The 19,796-nt window shown below is 34.3% G+C and overlaps 2 protein-coding genes across 2 annotated transcripts in view; both read left to right on the plus strand.

Annotated features, from left to right (window-relative positions):
- LOC135125687 (uncharacterized) overlaps window positions 1-19,796 on the plus strand; it is a 75,499-nt gene that overhangs the window by 51,099 nt on the left and 4,604 nt on the right. The window lies entirely within an intron of this gene.
- LOC135125609 (uncharacterized) lies at window positions 8,018-8,764 on the plus strand. Its single transcript, XM_064051251.1, has 5 exons — window positions 8,018-8,097; window positions 8,145-8,244; window positions 8,296-8,385; window positions 8,434-8,589; window positions 8,639-8,764. The coding sequence occupies exons 2-5, from the start codon at window positions 8,182-8,184 to the stop codon at window positions 8,681-8,683; spliced, it is 354 nt and encodes a 117-aa protein (XP_063907321.1). The 5' UTR covers window positions 8,018-8,097; window positions 8,145-8,181; the 3' UTR covers window positions 8,684-8,764.

Consider the following 19,796-nt stretch of genomic DNA (forward strand, 5'->3'; position numbering starts at 1 on the left):
TCAATTAAAAAAACGTAGTATGCGTAATTGTTGTTTATTTGTATGATATGCACGATATGCAATTGTTTGTTAGAACTGATAAAGTGTCGAAATATAATTGGCTGAGCTACAATAATTGTCTTTCGCCATAGGCAAAGAAAACGATTTAACAGAACGTGAAAAAGGACAGATTGAGGCATACTATGACCAAGGTTTGACTTTTGCGGAAATAGGATGAAAGATTGGAAGAGATCGGACCACAATCTCCAAGTTTGTAAGAAAGAAATACAGTGAAAATGGACGACAAAATTGTGGAAGAAAAGAAAAACTCACTGCACGTGCCAAAAAATCCATTGTGATTCCGGGTATAAAGGATAACATGTCGTCTCAAATGATAAAGACGACCCTAGGACTTCCTGTTCACAAAAGAACAGTTTTGCGAGTACTGGCTAATGACAAAAGTGTTAAATATGCCAAATATACGAAACAACAAATGTTAACAAAAGAACATATTCAAAAACGTCGTGAATGGGCCAGAGAAATGCAAACGAAAAATGAAGAATGGTTCCAGATAGTTTTTTCAGATGAAAAGAAAGTTAATCTTGATGGTCCTGATGGTTTTAGATATTATTGGCACGATTTACGGAAAGAACCAAAGTATTTGTCAAAACGAGTTCAAGGAGGTGGCAATGTTATGGTGTGGGGTGCCTTTCGTAGCTTAGGAAATAATAACTTAGCATTAATCAAATCGAATGGACTCTCTGAATTACCAAGATGTGTTGGAAATGCACCTCAAACCACCTTTGAACGTATTTCAAGACAGCAAAGTGATTTTTCAGCAAAATAATGCGTCGATTCATGTGTCTAATTCATCGAAAACGTGGTTTTAACGACAAAATATAGCTTTGCTATAATAGCCTGCGAAAAGCCTACATCTCAATCCTATTGAGAATGTATGGAGTTCTCTTATACTAGAGGTTTATAAAGATGGGAAGTAGTACGCAACAGTTAATGAATCGAAAGATGGTATCTTGGGGACTTGGGAGAATTTGGACGTCAATTACTTCATCCATTTGGTCAATTCTATGAAGCAGCGCGTCTACAATCTCATAGAAGCAGGTGGAAAATACATTGGGTATTAATTTAGTTTTCATTTAGTTAGTTAGTTATTTCCCTTTTAAGCGTGATAATAATTTGTCACAATAAGTCTGTTAACAAAATTACATATTTTCAATAAATTTCGTTTAGTTTAGTGTTTTCTGTGAAAATGTTTTATTAAATTAATTAAAAATGGAATTGCTCAATCAACCAGGTATCTTCACTTTCTTTTAATACATTTAGGCAAAAATTCTGCACCGTGATAATTTTTTGTCTCGTACCTTATTACCAATATAGAAAACGAGACAATTCATTATTTGGAAATTTTTCGCAAATATTTCAGACTACGGCCAAATCACGTCAAGTCTTCTCACTTATTTCTGAATTATCGAGCTGGAAAATGTACTATTCAAGTGTTAGGAAAGGGTACGATTGGCAGATGGCCCTCAAAAATTGCAGAGTATTTGAAATTGCAAAATCCAGCCAGCTACACGGGTCACGCATTTCGGCGCATATCTGCTACACTTTTAGCGAATAAAGGTGTAGACGTATTGGGCTTAAAGAGGCATGGGGGCTAGAAATCTTCGGCTGTCGCCGAAAGTTATGTTGAAGACTCTCTCCAAAACAAGATTTCTTTGGAATAATAGTTCCCTAAGTTATGTGTTACCGGAGTGAACACTGACTTAAACATTTCACAAAAAGCATCTAGTCTCTCCTTTGGTCTTGAGTAGTTTACATTACCGAAACTCATATTGAAAGGAATGTCGGTACTGTTTCTTTATATTTAACAAATTGCCAAACTTTTTCGGATCATTAGAAATTTCGCCCTCAATTTTGGATAAGTAATAAAATCAGAGAAGCGAGGGTTGAGTATGAAAAACGAATAGCGGAAAGTAAGGATCCCAAACGCCTGTTCAAGCACATCCGCGCTAATATATCGGGCCCAGTTAAAATTCCTCAACTTAAAGATGCTACTGCTTGCTTTCTAAACGACTGCAAGGTCATAGCGAATATTTTTGCAGAAAACTTTTCCCGAAATTTCATAGTAGAGCCTGATGCAAAGATTGCTGACATACCTTTTGAACCAAATTCCGTCCACATGGACGAGATTCAGTTTACTCCTGAAACAGTATTGAAGCTCTTGCAAAAATTGAAAACGACAAAGTCTCCAGGGCCGGATTATATAACTGCCAAAGTTCTGAAAGAATGTGCTATCTCCTTATGTGAACCGATTAGTTTTTTGTTTACTCAGTCTTTTAACTCTGGTACTTTACCTCCCGATTGGTTGACAGCTTTCGTCAAGCCCATATTTAAGAAGGGAGATAAATTTTGTCCCGATAATTACAGGCCTATCAGCTTAACATCGGTGGTTGTTAAGATCATGGAGACAGTTGTATATGACAGCACGTTCAAGTTTCTTTTGGACAACTAAATTATTCCCGTTGAACAACATGGGTTCGTTCCTGGTAAATCAGTTGTTACCAATTTGCTTTGTTGTTTATCAAATTGGACAAGGAATTTTGACTTGGATATCCCGACTGATATAATGTACATGGATTTTTCCCGGGCGTTTGACCGTGTACCTAAACGTCGTCTTCTCCACAAGTTGCATTATTTTGGAATACGAGGGAATCTTTTGCGTTGGATCGATGCATTCCTCTCTAATCGTAGCTTTACAGTTAAGGTTAAGGATCAGTGCTTGGTCCACTCTTATTTACAGTTTATACAGCCGACTTAGGTGTTCGACTGAAATCTCCTTTTGCGATGTTTGCTGATGACTTAAAAATTTATAATTCAGCGAATGATCATCTAGTTTTGTGTAGGGATCTTTTAACCGTCTATACCTGGTCAAATGAATGGTTACTGCCACTTAACGTCGACAAGTGTAAAGTGTTGTCTGTTGGAGCGAACAATCCAAGACATCTGTATTATATTAATAATCTTGAGCTTAGAAGGTATGAATCCTGTACTGACCTGGGTGTTCTGGTAACTTCCACATTATCATGGTCCGACCATATTAGTCAAGTTACAAGAAAACCCAATAAAGTACTTTACCTCATAAGTAAAGTATTTACTAAAACTGATCGGTTAACTTTTTCTAAATTGTTTAAAACATATTTTACGCCGATCTTGGAATTTGCTAATGCAGTGTGGGCCCCCATATTCCAGCGCGACAAAGATCTTCTCGAGTCTGTTCAAAGACGAGCTACGCGTGTTCCTTATGGCTACCATAGACCCCAGTATCACCAAAGATTATCAATTATGCAACTTCCGCTGCTTTCGAATCGGCGAGTTAGAGGTGACGTGATAACTGTATACAATGCTCTGACAGACGATAATTCTCCGATAAAGCATATATTTCCTCTCAATACAGACGGACGGACACGAGGGCATTCATACAAACTTCTTAACACTAGGAGGACGGCGTTTAACGCATACCTCTACGGACGGCTTGCGGTCATTTGACCGCTGTACTATTTTTTCAGTAAAACATGGCCAATTGCGTAAATACTTTATTAAAATTAATTAAATAACTAAATTACAATAACATAAGCATTTGAAAGTGGAAATCATAAATGAAACTTATGATTCAAAGCAATTTGCATACAAGAAATTTGTAACTTTATTACATTTTCCGCATAAATTGTTTTTGCATCTATCACGCGTTCGGTTTTCTTTTTTGCGGCATTTAGTTGCATGGCATTGTTTCCTTTTTCCTCTAAACTTTTTCTTCAGCAGTAGGTCATTTTTATTAGTTTGACCTGACCTGACCCAACATCACTTGCTGCGAGTTCTTTTCACAATTTCAAGAGGAATTTTCGTCTCCTGATTTTCTTCTTTATCACTTCCTGATATAAAACCCATGCATTTAATACAGCCAAGTCTAAAATGTTATAAATAACTTGCCCTTGATCCCGCTTTGGACAAATTTTTTCTAGCCACTTGGTCCACCGTATCGTCGTCATATTTTGTAAAGTTGCAATAAGCTATGGTGTCCAGAAGCTTTTTTCGATTATCTTGAATTATTATATCAGGATGCATTGTGCTCAAAAGCAGAACATTTTTGTTTTTTTCCCTTGATATACAGTCGGCGTGGTAGTATTATACTTCAGAACTTTTGTGTCATATACATTACCACTATCCGTCTTGAGGCGAATTATTCGATTCTGCGAGTAATTACAAATCTGTCATATATTTTCTCACCGAATGTTGCGAAATTTTCAAAGCAAAAATCACCAAGAAAAAGCACACCCTTCACGAAAAGAACAATATCCAAACCAAAGAATGTAATCAAGTGCAATGCCAAAATAAATTAAGTTACCACGAAAATTACCAACCATCTTAGTGGAAATTATGTCCAGATGTTGACAGTATGGGGTTTCAGGTAATTTTAATTTTTTCGAGAATTTTTGAAGCGATTTTAAAGCAGCGGTCAAATGACCGCACTCCGTCTTTCTAGGAAGACATATCCCCACACAGGTGACGAACGGTCCTATTGAATTGAGATTTTTTCCACATACAATCAAGAACAAATAAATAATTGTCACGAAGAATAATAACGAAACACTTTATAAAACCAGAGATATCAAGAATAAAAAATTCAAAAGCGGTCAAATGACCGCCTCCGTCGTTCTAGTGTTAAAGACCGGTTTCGTACCAGTTTTAGACAGTTCTTCATTGTTAACCGTGTGTTTAATGTCTGGAATTCTCTACCTGCAGAAGTTGTACAAAGTACAAGTACAGCCACCTTTAAAATGAAGTACGATAATCATATTGACGAAAACCTTAATCGTAGTTAAACATATTTACTTCATACGCTTTATTTATTGAGTACTCCCATTAGTGAGCGCGGGCATAACAGGTAGTAACCTCTCATTTACAATAATAATAATAATCTTTATATAGCGCCGCTAGTTTCACTTTGATATCCCTACGCAATTTTTTAAAAGTTTCATAGTGTTCTTTAATCCCGTATTTCTTGTACTTTCTCCAAAATTTACTTATTTGATTTATTTCCTTTATGAGATAAAGAGTGAACCAAGGGTGATAGTATAATGATATTTATGTGCTATACTTTTTGGAACATTTGAACTAAACACCTCTGAAAGTTTCATGTAGAATATTTCACAAGCTGAATTCACATCATTAGATTTATTGAGTGATGACCAATCAGTGAAATACCCTCGATTAAAACAGAGTAATATCAGCTGTCCGAAAGTTCAAGTTCTTCCTTGTGTTCACACTACATATATAGGTAACTATTGCGTTTTACAGTACTATTAACGATCAACAGCAGAGGGGGATGTATATCTACAGGAACTAGTCCTTCGTCCGATTTATTTACTTTACATGATATGTTAGTAATAACTAAATAAAGAACCCGGTCATTAACATTTAGAACATTATTATATTGTGAACACTCCAGAATATTCATGAAATGCAGCAATGGAACAGTGTTTCCAAGAAAATTTCCTGAATTTAAATATGAAGTGTATGGGGGGACATTGAAATAATCAGTAGTAATACCATGAGTAGGATGAATATTTGTGATAATTCAAACGATTTGTTAGTTAAACGAATTTTGTGTTGCGATGGAAATATCACGAGTTGCGCAGCAATTTTCCGTTTGTGACTCGTTGTTCAGTTTACTTTTACATGTTTCCTGTTTTCCGAATTAAAAAATAATCAGTTGCTTTCACAACTAACCAATGAGCAAACGTTCTATTATTGATGCTATCTATGGCTTACAGTTTAGAACACAAAGACTTTTTGGTTCAGAGTTATTGTCGGAATGGGGTTAAAGTTGATAGTCAATGTGCTTATACATTGCAGGAGAAATTTCAAGTTGAATGCCCAAATATTGCTAACAACTACATGTAATTTAAATAACCCTTGGACCGAACTATAAAACTCGTCGCAGAATCTGGTAGCCTTTTGCGAAAAGTAGACAGTGGGGCGCCAAAAAAACGAATACCTGAAGTTATTATTGTTTATGCTGAAGAATTATTGAAAGAAACATCGTCAATTACGAGTACATCAGCAAATTAATCTTTTTGTTGGGACTCTCAGAAACTTTTCGCAAAGATTTGGAAGTCTATCCTTATCACAGCAGTTCAAGAACTCCTACCAGTGGACTTCCCAGGAAGATTAGAATTTTGACATGAGAGCTGTCATCGATCATAAATTTGAATTTCAGAGCACACATACTTCAAAAATAAAAAATAAAAATCAATGGCAACTTGATGAATTTTTTAAATGGACACCCGTTATCTAGCTGTTTGAAAATTCCCTGTGGGCTTAAATTTTAGATGCGACGAATTTCTTGCAGAAATAAAGAATATCTTAACGCAGAAAGTTTTTTTTTTTACACGTAAAATTTTATGAAACTGAAAATGGAAATAATAATCTAGCAATTAAAAAAAATGCGCTTATTTTTTTGATGTATTTCGACTATACCACGCCTTACACACCTACTGTTGTGTGCCTCGCCATTAATTTAATTTTTTGTAACCGTCGTGTCCTTGCAAGTTTATTATATTAAATTAAAAAGTAATTTTCATAATAATAAGGGATGCCTTAAACTAATAATTTAAACTTCAAGTTGGTGAATAAAGCACTATAGATACATCAATAATACTGATTAGTGAGGCAGAGACAAACATTCTACCATATTGTTATCCTAATAAGACATGAAACATCCCACAGTTGGAACTTGTGTCAGAAGGCATAATAGTCAGTTGTTGAAAAGTTGGACATCACTTGCAGTTAATACTGTAAATAGAGTCAGTCTTCAGTTGCGTTGCACAAGCAAGCACTAATAAACAGGTTTGAGAAAATACAATTTTTTTGATAAATCTAGACCCAGTTGTGATGAAATCTTAATGACAGGTTTTCCGGATTTCGTTTTTTATCGGTAAATAAAAAAACTTGAAAATTTATCATTTAAATTTAAAGTTATAGAATAAAATACCGCTGATACGATAATAACAGTGAAACCAACAGCATTCCTTCAACCTTATTGTTATTGAAATATATGGCAGTGAACAGTCTTAACTAAAGGCGTTGGAAAATTTTGATACAACTTGCAGTGAGCAAACATTCTATTTAAAAATAAAGTCTGAAGAAACACAAAACTTCAGGTAAGTCTATGCGCTTTTATTAGATATAGTGAGATATTTTCTAAAACTTTTACTGTTTCAGTTTAAATATATGGCGGCTGAACAAGGTGAAATTACAATATGTCGTTCAACAAGGAGAAATCTGAGATACATTTTATTATGGCCAAGTGTTAATGAGGAACTTAAACCAAGCATCTTTTACACGATCAGAGTTGTAATATACGTTTTTATTACTCCAATTTATCCTATGAGTGTGTTGATGCATGTTATAATCACTAAAAAAAGTACAAATAAGGCACACTGTGTGTTTGTTGTATTAAGATATTTTTTTAGAAAATTTAAACGTGTCAGTAGTAGACAACTACGTCCTTTTAGGATCAGCATTTGGTAATTATTATATGACTTTTATATATATAAAAAATCAACCAAAAGTTGTAAGACTTCTCAAGGAAATGTCAAATTTTCGAAATTTTGGGAAACCACGCAATTTCGACCAAAAGGAGGAAACTTTAAATTTTTTTCCCACATGTTTTCTGGTTTATATATCTATTTGTATACTAACGTACGACATTAAAATTCAGAGGAAAAGAAGAATGCGAAGATAAAAACAGAAGAGAAAATTTGGAAGAAAACTGCGGCTTTATCACTACGTTTTGGACTCCAGTCAACACAAAAAATGTTTTTGTTTATTACTTATTCCATGTGTATGTTTTTCTCTGTATACAGTTACTCTTGAAACCTGCGCAATGATAACATACAATGAGTATGAGTTAACTGAACATTTGATATTAAGAATCAAACAACTAAATGAAATGATTCACGAAACTTTTAGCAATACAGAATACGAAATTTCACGACGTAGATTAACTAACTGTATTTTTTACCACTCAGATATAATCAGGTATTATGTTTAATTAATAATATTCTTCAATAAAGTTCTTCTTCTAGGAAAGCAAAAATACTCGATGAATGCTTTTCTAACGCCATGTTTACACACACTTGCCTAACTGCAATAAATTGTGCGTTCATCGAAAAACAATTTACCGAGGTAATATCTAAGGATAAAATAGAATGTTATAGCACTACATTTTTCTTCTAGGGTGATCGTGTCTGTGCTGTATTACATTTTTCGGGATGGATTCTCGTTTTAACGTTTGCTTGCTTCTCTGGACAGATTCTTATCAACGTTGTAAGTTGTTACAAATGACGAAGATTTTTTTTTAGTTAATAATTCTAGAGTGAATCAATAGCCGGATGTATTTGGTTTTCAAAGTGGTATGAGGCGGATATTAGACTGCAAAAAGACGTTTTGTTTATGTTAGCAAGGAGCCAAATAATTTTCTGTCTGACAGCTGGACCATTCAGTTCCCTTTCATTTCCAATGCTTGTTTCGGTAAACTTAGAGAAGGAATTTTTCCAAATAATTATTAAATTTGTTTTAGGCGGTTAAACTATCTTACTCTCTGCTTTGTTTACTAAATTCATGAACTGTAAAATTTGATGATGTGTTTACAAAATTTCATATAAGTGAAAGAAACCGTTTAGGACTCGAATAAAGTTATTTAGCATGTATGTGTTTTTTTTTTAATTAGCGTTACGATATCAATAAAACTGACCAAATATCAAATGTACAATAAATGATTTTCTAATAAAAATGTAGATGAAGAGCAAATAAAATCACACGGCCGAGCAACATCAGTCATTGCAGCAGTTTTCCTTCTCCGTCTTTTAAAGCTTGGAGTATCTTCCTACAAACTTCATATTTTGAGTCCATCCATCACTTGGGGAAAAACGCGGGATCAGGGAAACACTTGCTATTACCTAACAGGTGCGCAATGGGCGTGTTAATTAACCGGCAGCGGCGGGGGCAGAGGTCCCGCCTTTTTAAGCCGAAAGACGGGGTAGTAGAGACGGCACAGGGTTGGGGTGGCACAAGCACACTTCGGGAACAAAAGTCTAACCTTTCGTAGGGTCCAAAGTGCCATTCAAGGTATTTAAAAGGACGATTCTAGTTGGGACGATAGGGTCCAGTCATCTCATTCGAGCGACTCGGACCCTAAAAGGTACCATTGGGTTAGTAGCGGCCCGGAGAAGTATTCAAGGGATCTAAGTGACTGGATCCGGTACCTAGTCGACCCAGACGACGCGTCTACAGTGTCTATATGGAGGAATCATCCCGGACCAGATGCGCCGGATTCGGGTTACAAATCTGCGTTATTTATGCTCGTGATGCCGTATTCCTCCTCAGCAAGACAGCAACGATTTTAGTTCGATAGGCAATTTCATGCAGGCGGCACACACATAGAAATATATTTCAAAAATATCGTTACTACTGGTTGTGATACTATGAAACTATGTGTATCAGCTGTGTATCCTTTAGTATAAAATATAGTTCCTTAATATAATTATATATGGGCTTATATCATTGACGGCACGTCTGTAATTCGCTTATCAGTGTTTGTGCCACGATGAAATTCAGTGTGGGAGATTTAAATTAAAAAAGAATTAAAAACAAAAAGTACAACAACAAACCACAAAATATTTATTTAGAAAATATCAATAAAAAATATAATATCGCAGTTAATAAACGAACAATGTTAAAGTTAATAACAGTTTAAGCAAATAACTACGAAACAATTATTTACAAACGACTCAAAGTTTTTAAGAATTGTATGCCTAATTCCTCGATTTTTTTTCCCGACAGTTTTTCATGTTATGGATATGGGCAAAACTATATAGATGCAATTACTATCTGTAAATAAAAAAAATGTATATAACGGATATGAAAACTCAAGAAAAAAATACGACTTACGATCTAGCTAAGTAAAACAAAATAACAGATTGCTCTTACTTTTTTGGGAAAAACCTTCGCTTTCTTTCAACGTTGGTACTAGGATAGAGAAAGGACTCTGTAGTCGGAGTACTAAATAAAACTCGCATGACGGATTTGCCGATCGACTAGACTTCAGACCCACGACAGCACTGAGAAACTCAAGTTTTTAGTAACGATATTTTTGAAATATATTTCTATGTGTGTGCCGCCTGCATGAAATCACGGTTCGAAGTAAAATCGTTGCTGATAAATCGTTGCTGTTTTCACACCGGTATATTAAATTAGCCGTTTATCAGGTTTTGGAGTTTCCATATCTTGAAGGTCTTTCTCTTGATCACACCAACTTATCAGATATGCTAACCCCACCTTTAGAATATAGTAGATATATAAGGAATACCGTTAAAAATATTGCTGATTGTTGTAATACGGGTGATTTAAAAGTTTACAGTAATAAAGTAATAATCTACTCTTAAACATATTTTATAAAAGTTTTTTGTGATTATAAGTTTAAAAAATAAGTGAACTTCCTGACGGGTAAGTTGAAATTACAGTCGGAATTTACCACGTACGCGTACTTTTTATTGTACATAATAATCATTAACGAATTTATTATAACCTGCATTGCTTCTATCAATATGTATAACACTTTAGGCCTAAAACTTGCATTTCTACCTCTGGTAAATCTCCAAATTTAATCTAATCTAATGGTACTTCTTATAAATAAAGAGCGAATTTTAGACTAAAAAAAAGCCAAAATAGGCGATAAAATTGTGGAGTTAGATCTACAAAGGGCTAAATATGTGCTTTAGGCAAGTTTTAGGAAAAAGTATAGTGTTATATTCGTGAGAAATGGTCAATGACCAATTTTCTCACTCGTGTAACAATGTACCTCCTACTACGCAACGTCTGGTTCTCTTTCAGTTCTATACGGGGTTAGTATGAAGTCTCGGAACGATTGAATAATTTTATTATTTGAAAAGCGTTTTTTTGGAAATTTGGTGTGGATGTATAGCTAAACATGGCGACTTGATTACAATATTTTTCATTTTTTTTATCGCTTTCAGTTTAACACACAAGACCGCCTACTTTTATTTGTTTTAATGGAACCCCTGGAAAATTCAGATTTTGGAACAAAATAGGCAGAAAAAAGTCAAAAATAAATAGCTAATTTGAATTTAATAGTAGATAGTCATAAAAGTTTGGTTTAAAGATAACACTATTCTCTCACTTTACGAATTTTAACAGTTGTAATAGTGAATTTTTGTCCGAAACAACATTATTTCCCCCTCTAGAAAAATAATGCGCTAATATAATAGTTTCCAGCCTTTAGTTGTATTGTCGAAAGCTGATACATACACTAGTATCAGTGTTCTGACAACGAGAGGTGGATTTTTAATTGGTAGTTATAATTTTGATTTTTTTTTCAGCAAACACAATCAACCTCATCATGGACTTGAGTTCCGAAGAAGAAGAAATTAGAAAAATAGAAGAAAATTTAAAACGGAAAAAAGAACAGAGAAAACTAAGAAAGCATTTAGAAAAAATGAATACTTCGCAATCTGAAGAGAATGAATGTTCCTCAAAAAAGGTATTGTAACTTTGGGCTAGCAGTGAACAAATGTTTATAAATATAGATTTATTACAATTTTAAAAAAAATCGGGGGCAAGGGAAGTCTTGTCGAAGTAACTTTTTGAATTTGTATTCAATTAAACAAATACAAGAGTACGCTATTTTATAAAGTTTATAAAAAAACTTTTTTAAAATGCCATGACATTGATAGGGAGATTGGGCAAATTTTGGTTAGCGTTTTGCCATCTATAAGATCTTCTTAGCATAGGTACATATAAAATACAAAGGGTCCAGTAGTTTTGGAAATTATCTGTCTAAGAAAAATTTGAACAGAGCGTACACAGACTCATCCAGGAGACCTAATTTTTCATACTCTATGGGTCATGAAATGTCCAGAATACATAAAAATAGCCGGTCGTCCCCCAATAGACTCGATCACAATACTTTCTTTGCTTGCGCTCAGAAAGTAAAAATAAAATTCGCAAAATAATTACAAACTTTTGCTCTAGAAAAGATTTATCGGAATTTTTGTCTGCAGATAAAGCTTACAAATCCATCATGGAGATTAAAAAGCAAATGAATGTTGTAAGACCGTATCAAGATAAGATAAAATTGATGTGTTTATTCGTACTTTTAATGAAAATTTATCATAAAATAGCGACACTATCTTAAGTGTAATCCTTGTTTATTGGTTCTTATCTGGGTCTTATTTTCCAAGAAAAAGTAATCCGTTTCGAAATTTATTTACATCAAACTACTTAATATTTTATTTTTTCGTACTCTTGGGGTCATATCTAAACTGTACAAAATATGATGAGTCTGTACTTGTGATTTATCATTCCATCCATATTTTTTACATTTGCTTAAACAGGTGGCTCAAAAAAGTTAATAAATGAGTCAAATTGTTTTATTGAGAAAATTATGAATAGTTCACTCCATTTTCCTGAAAATTTGGAGGTACAACACTGTTATTATTAGTATTACATTGCACTAACCCAATTTGATACACAAAATTTTGTAAAGTAAAAACTCGTTTGAAATATAGGCGTAATGTAATTGTGAATTACACCATCAAAAATGAAAATAATATTCGAATGTTTTATATAATAAGCGGAAGTCGAAGCAATAAAAAAGTCTGGACGACCATCGGCGTTGTTTGCAGTTTCTCTGTTTCACTCTCACGTATACAATCTCAACAAGTGTTACCGCGTGTTGTCTTAAGTTAAGAATGCTTATACATAAATGATTTTCAGTTGCCTTTGCTAATACACGCGGCATACGTGAGTAACTGTTTCGTTATTTTATCGATTTGTAAATCAATATTTAAAATGACCCAATTCATTTTCCCGAAAATTTGAGAATACAGTACTTTTATTTTTAGTATTACACTACATCTACCCATGCTTTCATTTTTCAAAACAACTAGTTTTAAGAAGGTGGAAAATTCTTTTTTTGTGTTACACTGTGATTAGTACCTTCTATGTTTTTTTACTTTACAGTGATTACCACGTAAAAAAAACATTCCACAAATATTAGACCGCTGCTGTCTTTATAGACCCAAAGCGCTCTGTCATTAACAATTTAGGATATATTAATTTAGATTGTCTTCGCAAAAATTGTTTAATATGTGTATTTATTAATAAATAAATAAATAAATAATTAAATAAATAAATAAATAATTAAATAAATAAATAAATAAGTAAATAAATAATTAAATAAATAACTAAATAAATAAACAAATAAATAAATATAATTAATCAAATATTTTGTTAGCCGACAGATCGAAAACAAACAGAAGATACTTCAAACAAACGAGCATTTGCATTTCGGAATAACCAGCAAATTAAAGAAAGTACCCAAGAAAATACCCGTCAAAAAGAGCGGATTCGTAAAGAAAAGGATGGAAAAGTAAACAAAGATTTTTCGAAACAGGTGAGTTTGTTTACCAAAATATATATTTACTTTGGTTTTTAAATTTGTGCGACATGTATATTACAGTTTGAACATACCAACTATTTAATGAAGCAAAATGAAATAAACTATGCATTTGGACGTTTTGATGAATCGATAATATGTATTTGAATTTATTCCATTTAATAGTTAATGTTTGAAGCAAATTTTTGCATTGGCAATTCTGAATTATTGGCAAAAAATGCTAGTACCACAGTTTACAGTTGTCAATTTTGACATGACCACGTGTAACGAATGTGTTGATTGGTTAAGACGATGGCAGCTGCTATATATATATTACTTTGAAAATCAGTTTTGCCATTTTAAAATTTTGCGTATTATACGCAAGTCTGCAGTTTGGTAGTCGAGGCGTGGCCGAGGACAGCAAACAGGCGAGATTATAACGGGCAATTACATTTCCCTATGATCTTCTCGGTTTCAGAAAATTAAAAATCAATACAGTACAAGCTTTGTAAGTGCCAGAATTCTTTAATTTAATCATAAAACCAAATTCAAAGTCAGTCTCCAGAATTAATATTAATGTGGAATTAGTTTATATTAATTCCTGCTGTCGAATAGGACGTAAGGGACAAATTCTGATTTCTTGTCCTAGACTTATAAGCCGCATTATTTCCAATTCTAACCTGTTGAGGTACTGTTGAGTTTTTTACCTCATGTTCTTAACAACATTTCATGACAGTTTTATATGGTTTACTGCAATTCTGGAGCTGTGTCACCATTTTGTTAAATTTTTATGAGTATTTTTTGTTAATCATCAATATTCACATGCACATACAAGCTGACAGACTGCATTAGAAAAAAAAAATTCGTAGGTCTATATCTTAAAAAGAATTGCAGTTGTTCTCGATTTATTCACGTTGTTGATTCTGTTTCAGACTTTCGAAAAACGAGGAGGAACCACCGACAAGGGCAAAAAATACGAAGATTTAGTTACCGCTAACGTCGCACTACAATTAGTAAACGACAGTAAAATAAATGACTTTCGCATTTCTTCGAACGATAAAAATTTTGGTGATTTTGATGACCTAGTTATTGAAATTAAGACAGATGGGGAAATAAAAACAAAAGCACTGCAATTAAAACACAGTAACGAAAAAAGACAATTAATTATAAAGCAGCTAACAGCTGAAAAGGGAGACTTTAGTTTAATCAAATATTTCAAATCTGCTCAAGAGGTTCAAGGCGAAGTGCAAGAATTTATATTATTCACCACAAATACATTTACAACTTCAGAAGAAAAAAAAATTAAACTCGAGGGAGAAGAATTTTACCTGAAAGCCATTAAAAGGACTGTTTCGAAAGACGATTTCGACGTTTTAAGAATCTCGGAAAATATAAATTATTATCATACATTTCAAATCGTAGAGGATGAATGGACTAAACAAAATCCTGAAAAAATTCAGCAGTACCAAAAATTCTTCGAGTGTTTTCGTCTTTACACAAACCAAGAACGTTTTGAAGCCCTTACAAAATTAACAATGAATAAATTTACTGAGATGTTTTGCTCTAACGAAGAAACTTTCAAGAAGTACGTCGAAGTCATATCAGAATGGAGTATGCGAGATGGAAAAAAAGAAAAGCTAAGCAAAAGAATAATGCAACGTGTCATCGCACTTCGTTTGCTTTCTTCTCAGATCGAACCGTTTGTTTTTGGTTCAGTCACAGACGAAATGAAAATACTTCGAGAGGCTATTTGTGTGTTCGACATTACGTTGTTGGAAAAGAGAGGTAGCAACGCAGTTAAAAATTTGTGGGGAGACTTGGACCAAAACATTGACCTCAAAGAACTAAACAAAGTTCGATTACTTTATTCCCTTTCTTGTGATTATATAAGTAGTGTCGAAAATCTGGATGCAAATTTGTTGACACAGTTGCTATGGCTGATGGAGAAATGTCCGCTTATTGTAAAGGAACACAAAAATATGGAAAAAGCTATTAAACTCTGTCCAGATGCAAAATATATTATACTTGGCGAGGGAAAATATGAAAAATGGATGACAGAACACTCTGTGTTTCAAAACTTGTTCAACTTGGAACCAGAAGTCGAATTGTATGAAAAAGTATTGCGAAAATTCACCATTTCTATACAAGGCAAAGAACCACGTAATTTGGTGACCGCTTTAGAAAAAAATGACAAAATTTTAAACCATGTTAATGTGAACAAACTTTTAGAAATGTCAAATGGCCCATGTCAGATAGGTGGACAAAAGGAACTTTTTCCGAATCTTTATGTCGATAGATATTTGTCGGCCAATATTATAGACATTAAATATTTAGAACATGTTGATCGAAATACTGTTATCCTTTTAAATTGCGAAGGTAATTCTCAGAAACTGAAAATATCTAAGAAGCATGCTCTAACAGACGTGGAGGGTTTTTTAAGTAAAGGAGACCCCAAAATTTTTGATAATCCAATTTTTATAAGGAGTGAAAAAAAATGTAGTGATTCTGATTTTCAGAAAATATGTTCTAAAGCACCAGCATCCAAAACTGTACACTATTTTAAATTTCTCGATGATCGAAATTTAGAATGGATTGGAAGCAAAGGATCTGTTAATGAACTGCGAAATTATAAATTGGCTAGTCGTTCCAAAAACGAAAACGAAATTTGGTCTTCCGAATTCATCAACAACATAAATCTAATAACAGCTGACCCAGGAATGGGCAAAACCGAGTTAACGAAGAGTTTAAAAAACAACTGTTGTGTGCGATATTGGACCGTGATTTTGAGCGCTCAAGATGTTATGTCTTTCTTTAAAAATTCAAGAAAATATGAAATATCAGCAGATTTAAAACTATTCGAAACATTCATTTTAAACGAAAAATATCGACACCTGGCTGGGCTAGATCGACAATACTTGACGCTGTGTTTAAAGCAACGCTCTGTGGTTTTTGTATGGGACGCTATTGATGAATTATTTACTCGGTATTTAAATGGGACTTTAGATCTCATTCTAATGTTATCGCAGAAAGGTTTCACTCAGTGGGTTACTGCAAGGCAACATTTGAGGTCTTCTCTTGAAGAAAAACTTGACACTATGTCAGTTAGTATCAATCAGCTCAGCGAAGTCGAGCAAGAAGATTATATTAAGAAACGTCTTAACAGTTTAATTGCGTCTGCAGATATGAAACCCACCATCGACAAAATTAAATCCACGTTTGCATTTACAAAACATATCGATATATTGGGAATCCCTCTTCAAATTTTTATGCTTACAGACGTATTACTTAAAAATAAAGAAAAATATATAGAGTCATTAAACAATAAATTTCTCCTGACTGACATGTATCGTTACTTCATTGAAGGAAAATTTAAATTTTTCTATGGAGATAAAGTGCCCGTAAATCATGTTTTTTGGGAAGAAGATGTAAGGAAAAAAAAGGAAGAGAAATTAAAACAGTATGAAAAGTTGGCACTTGGAGTAATATTTCCTCAAGATGTTTTGAAACAATTAAAGATAGATTGTTCGCAAGATATAGATTCTGTTTCTGAAGATTTCACGACTGTCGGTATCGTGACTGGAGTACAAAACGGCATTCCGCAATTTGCACATGCTTCCTTTGCCGAATATTTTGTTGCTTTATATTTTTCTAAAAATTTTGCAATGGCACGCAGGGACATATTTTTTGATAAAAAGTATAATAATGTACGTTTCTTCTTCGACATGTTAACTGGCAAAAATTCACCGGTTCACGTCGCGATTTTGTACAGAAATTTTGATGAAGTGAAGAACTTTGACGTCGAAATAATAAAACGTAAAGATAAATGTGGAAGAAGTGCCTTACATCTCATTTGTTCTTGGGGACGAAGACTTGGCCGTTTATCGGTACAAACCGAATCTAGCGGTTATGTTATTGAGGCAAATAGGGAGGTTATGAGTAGTTTATTAGAAACGGAAGAATATTTTAAAGCGTTATTGTTTTTGTTAGCTAATTGTGAAATATTAGAACAAGATATTTTACATAAAATCACACCCTCGGCATGTGCACGAGAAAGTGAAAGTTTGGGAGCGGAACTGGAATTATTACAAACACGGAAATCACGATTGATAGATTCGTATAGTCGAACAGACAAAATTAATATTTTATTTTTTTCCGCTTTGCACGGATACGCAGAAGCGTTTAAAACAGTTGTTAACAAACAATTATTTTCATCTTCGAGTAATTTTATTGAAGAAGCAAATTTTTGTGTTAAACTCGATCGTAGTACGCCTCTTATAATAGCTTCTCGAGAGGGGCACGTAACAGTTGTAGAGTACTTAGTCAAATGCGGAGCTAAAATCAATCGCGCTAATAAATATGGACGGACACCGCTTTACGCAGCTTCCTCTCAAGGTCACGAAAATATTGTCAAATTCCTGGTGAAATGTGGAGCCAAAATCAATCGCGCTGATCGATATGGTGAAACACCACTCTACGCAGGTTCCTCTCAAGGTCACGAAAAAGTTGTCAAATGCCTGATGAAATGCGGAGCTAAAATCAATCGCGCTAATAAAGATGGACGCACACCGCTTTACGCAACTTCCTCTCAAGGTCACGAAAAAATTGTCGAATTTCTGGTGAAATGTGGAGCCGAAATCAATAGCGCTAATATAAATAGCGAGACACCGCTCTACGCAGCTTCCTTTCAAGGTCACGAAAAAGTTGTTGAATGCCTGGTGACATGCGGAGCCGAAATCAATCGCGCTGGTCTATATGGTGAAACACCGCTCTACGCAGCTTCCTTTCAAGGTCACGAAAAAGTTGTCGAATGCCTGGTGAAATGCGGAGCCGAAATCAATCACGCTGATAATTATTATGGTCAGACACCGCTTTACGCAACTTCCTCTCAAGGTCACGAAAAAATTGTCGAATTCCTGGTGAAATGTGGAGCCGAAATCAATCGCGCTGGTAACGGTGGTGCGACACCGCTATACGCAGCTTCCTCTCAAGGTCACGCAAAAGTTGTCGAATGCCTGGTGAAATGCGGAGCCGAAATCAATCGCGCTAATAAAGGTGGATGGACACCGCTTTACGCAGCTTCCTCGAGAGGTCACAAAAAAATTGCCGAATTCCTAGTAAAATGTGGAGCAGAAACCTTTCCATTATTAAAATGAATAATGAAGGTTGAACTCGAAAAGTGACCAAAATTCTGTTGAATGCTTAGTTCAACCGCGATCCAAAACTTTTTCGCGCCGGGCCAAACTTTATTCTATTACCATCCACGCCGACCACATTTTTTTTATTATTATTTTGTTATTCAAATCAGGGACGATTCATTCTATAATTCCGTAAATTTGAGAATGCAATACTGTTGTTATTTGGAATTTGCTATTTCTATCAGTGTCAGCTGGTGCACGTGCCCACTCCAAAATTACAACGTCTACAAATACACTGGACATTACAAGATAGCAATTTTCAATATTTAAAAAAATATCCGGAAATTATCCTAATTTTTGTATCTCGCTCCACTTGTATAAAATGGATCAAAACTTAGATCCACTTACATCTAAAGATATATGATATGTTATTATTGCTGATAAAAGCCGGGCACACATGGATAATTTAAACGTTTTATTTACACCCAGTGGTGTAACTACCGGTGTTCCATGTGTTCGGCGGAACCCGGGCCCGCTTCTTCAAGGGGCCTAGTCCGGTCACACGAACATTTTCGTTTTATTGGATTTTTTATATTATTGCGCAAATTACATCCCAAAATAAAAAATTCGAAAATGTGCGGTGATCCTAGGATCCATCGTTCATTCCTATTTACGATTTTTTGCTGCAAAGGGCTGAACCTCTGGCGGAATCTCAATATCATAGACTTAATAAACTCGGGTTTTAGCGACCGGCACCAGCGGCCAGAAATGCACTGTCGCACTGTCGCAATCCCATTGTGGCAAATCTAACACCCCATTTAGTAAATTACCAATCTTCAGCCGACATAAGTATGACTAATTTATGATTCAGGACAACAAAATACTTACATTTTGTCCTCAGATCTTCAGTGAAACTTTATGGTGTAAGACGTAAATAACATTCAGTTTCAGTTGCGTTTTATGAAAACTTTCGTATTTTCAAAACCATTTTAATTTTGTGTTTGTAGTGCTTTTTGGAATAATCAAATATATATGATGTATGTTACAACTAATTTTTTCAGTAGAAAAAACACTGGATCGCGAAATTATTACAGAATGAGTACCTAGTAAGTTCATTTTTCTTACAATACCACTTTCGGTGGTTTCAG

This window comes from Zophobas morio, unplaced genomic scaffold, assembly GCF_036711695.1.
Source record: "Zophobas morio isolate AGI-343-1 ecotype UQ-CSIRO unplaced genomic scaffold, CSIRO_AGI_Zmor_V1 ptg000009l, whole genome shotgun sequence".
Lineage (NCBI taxonomy): Eukaryota > Metazoa > Arthropoda > Insecta > Coleoptera > Tenebrionidae > Zophobas > Zophobas morio.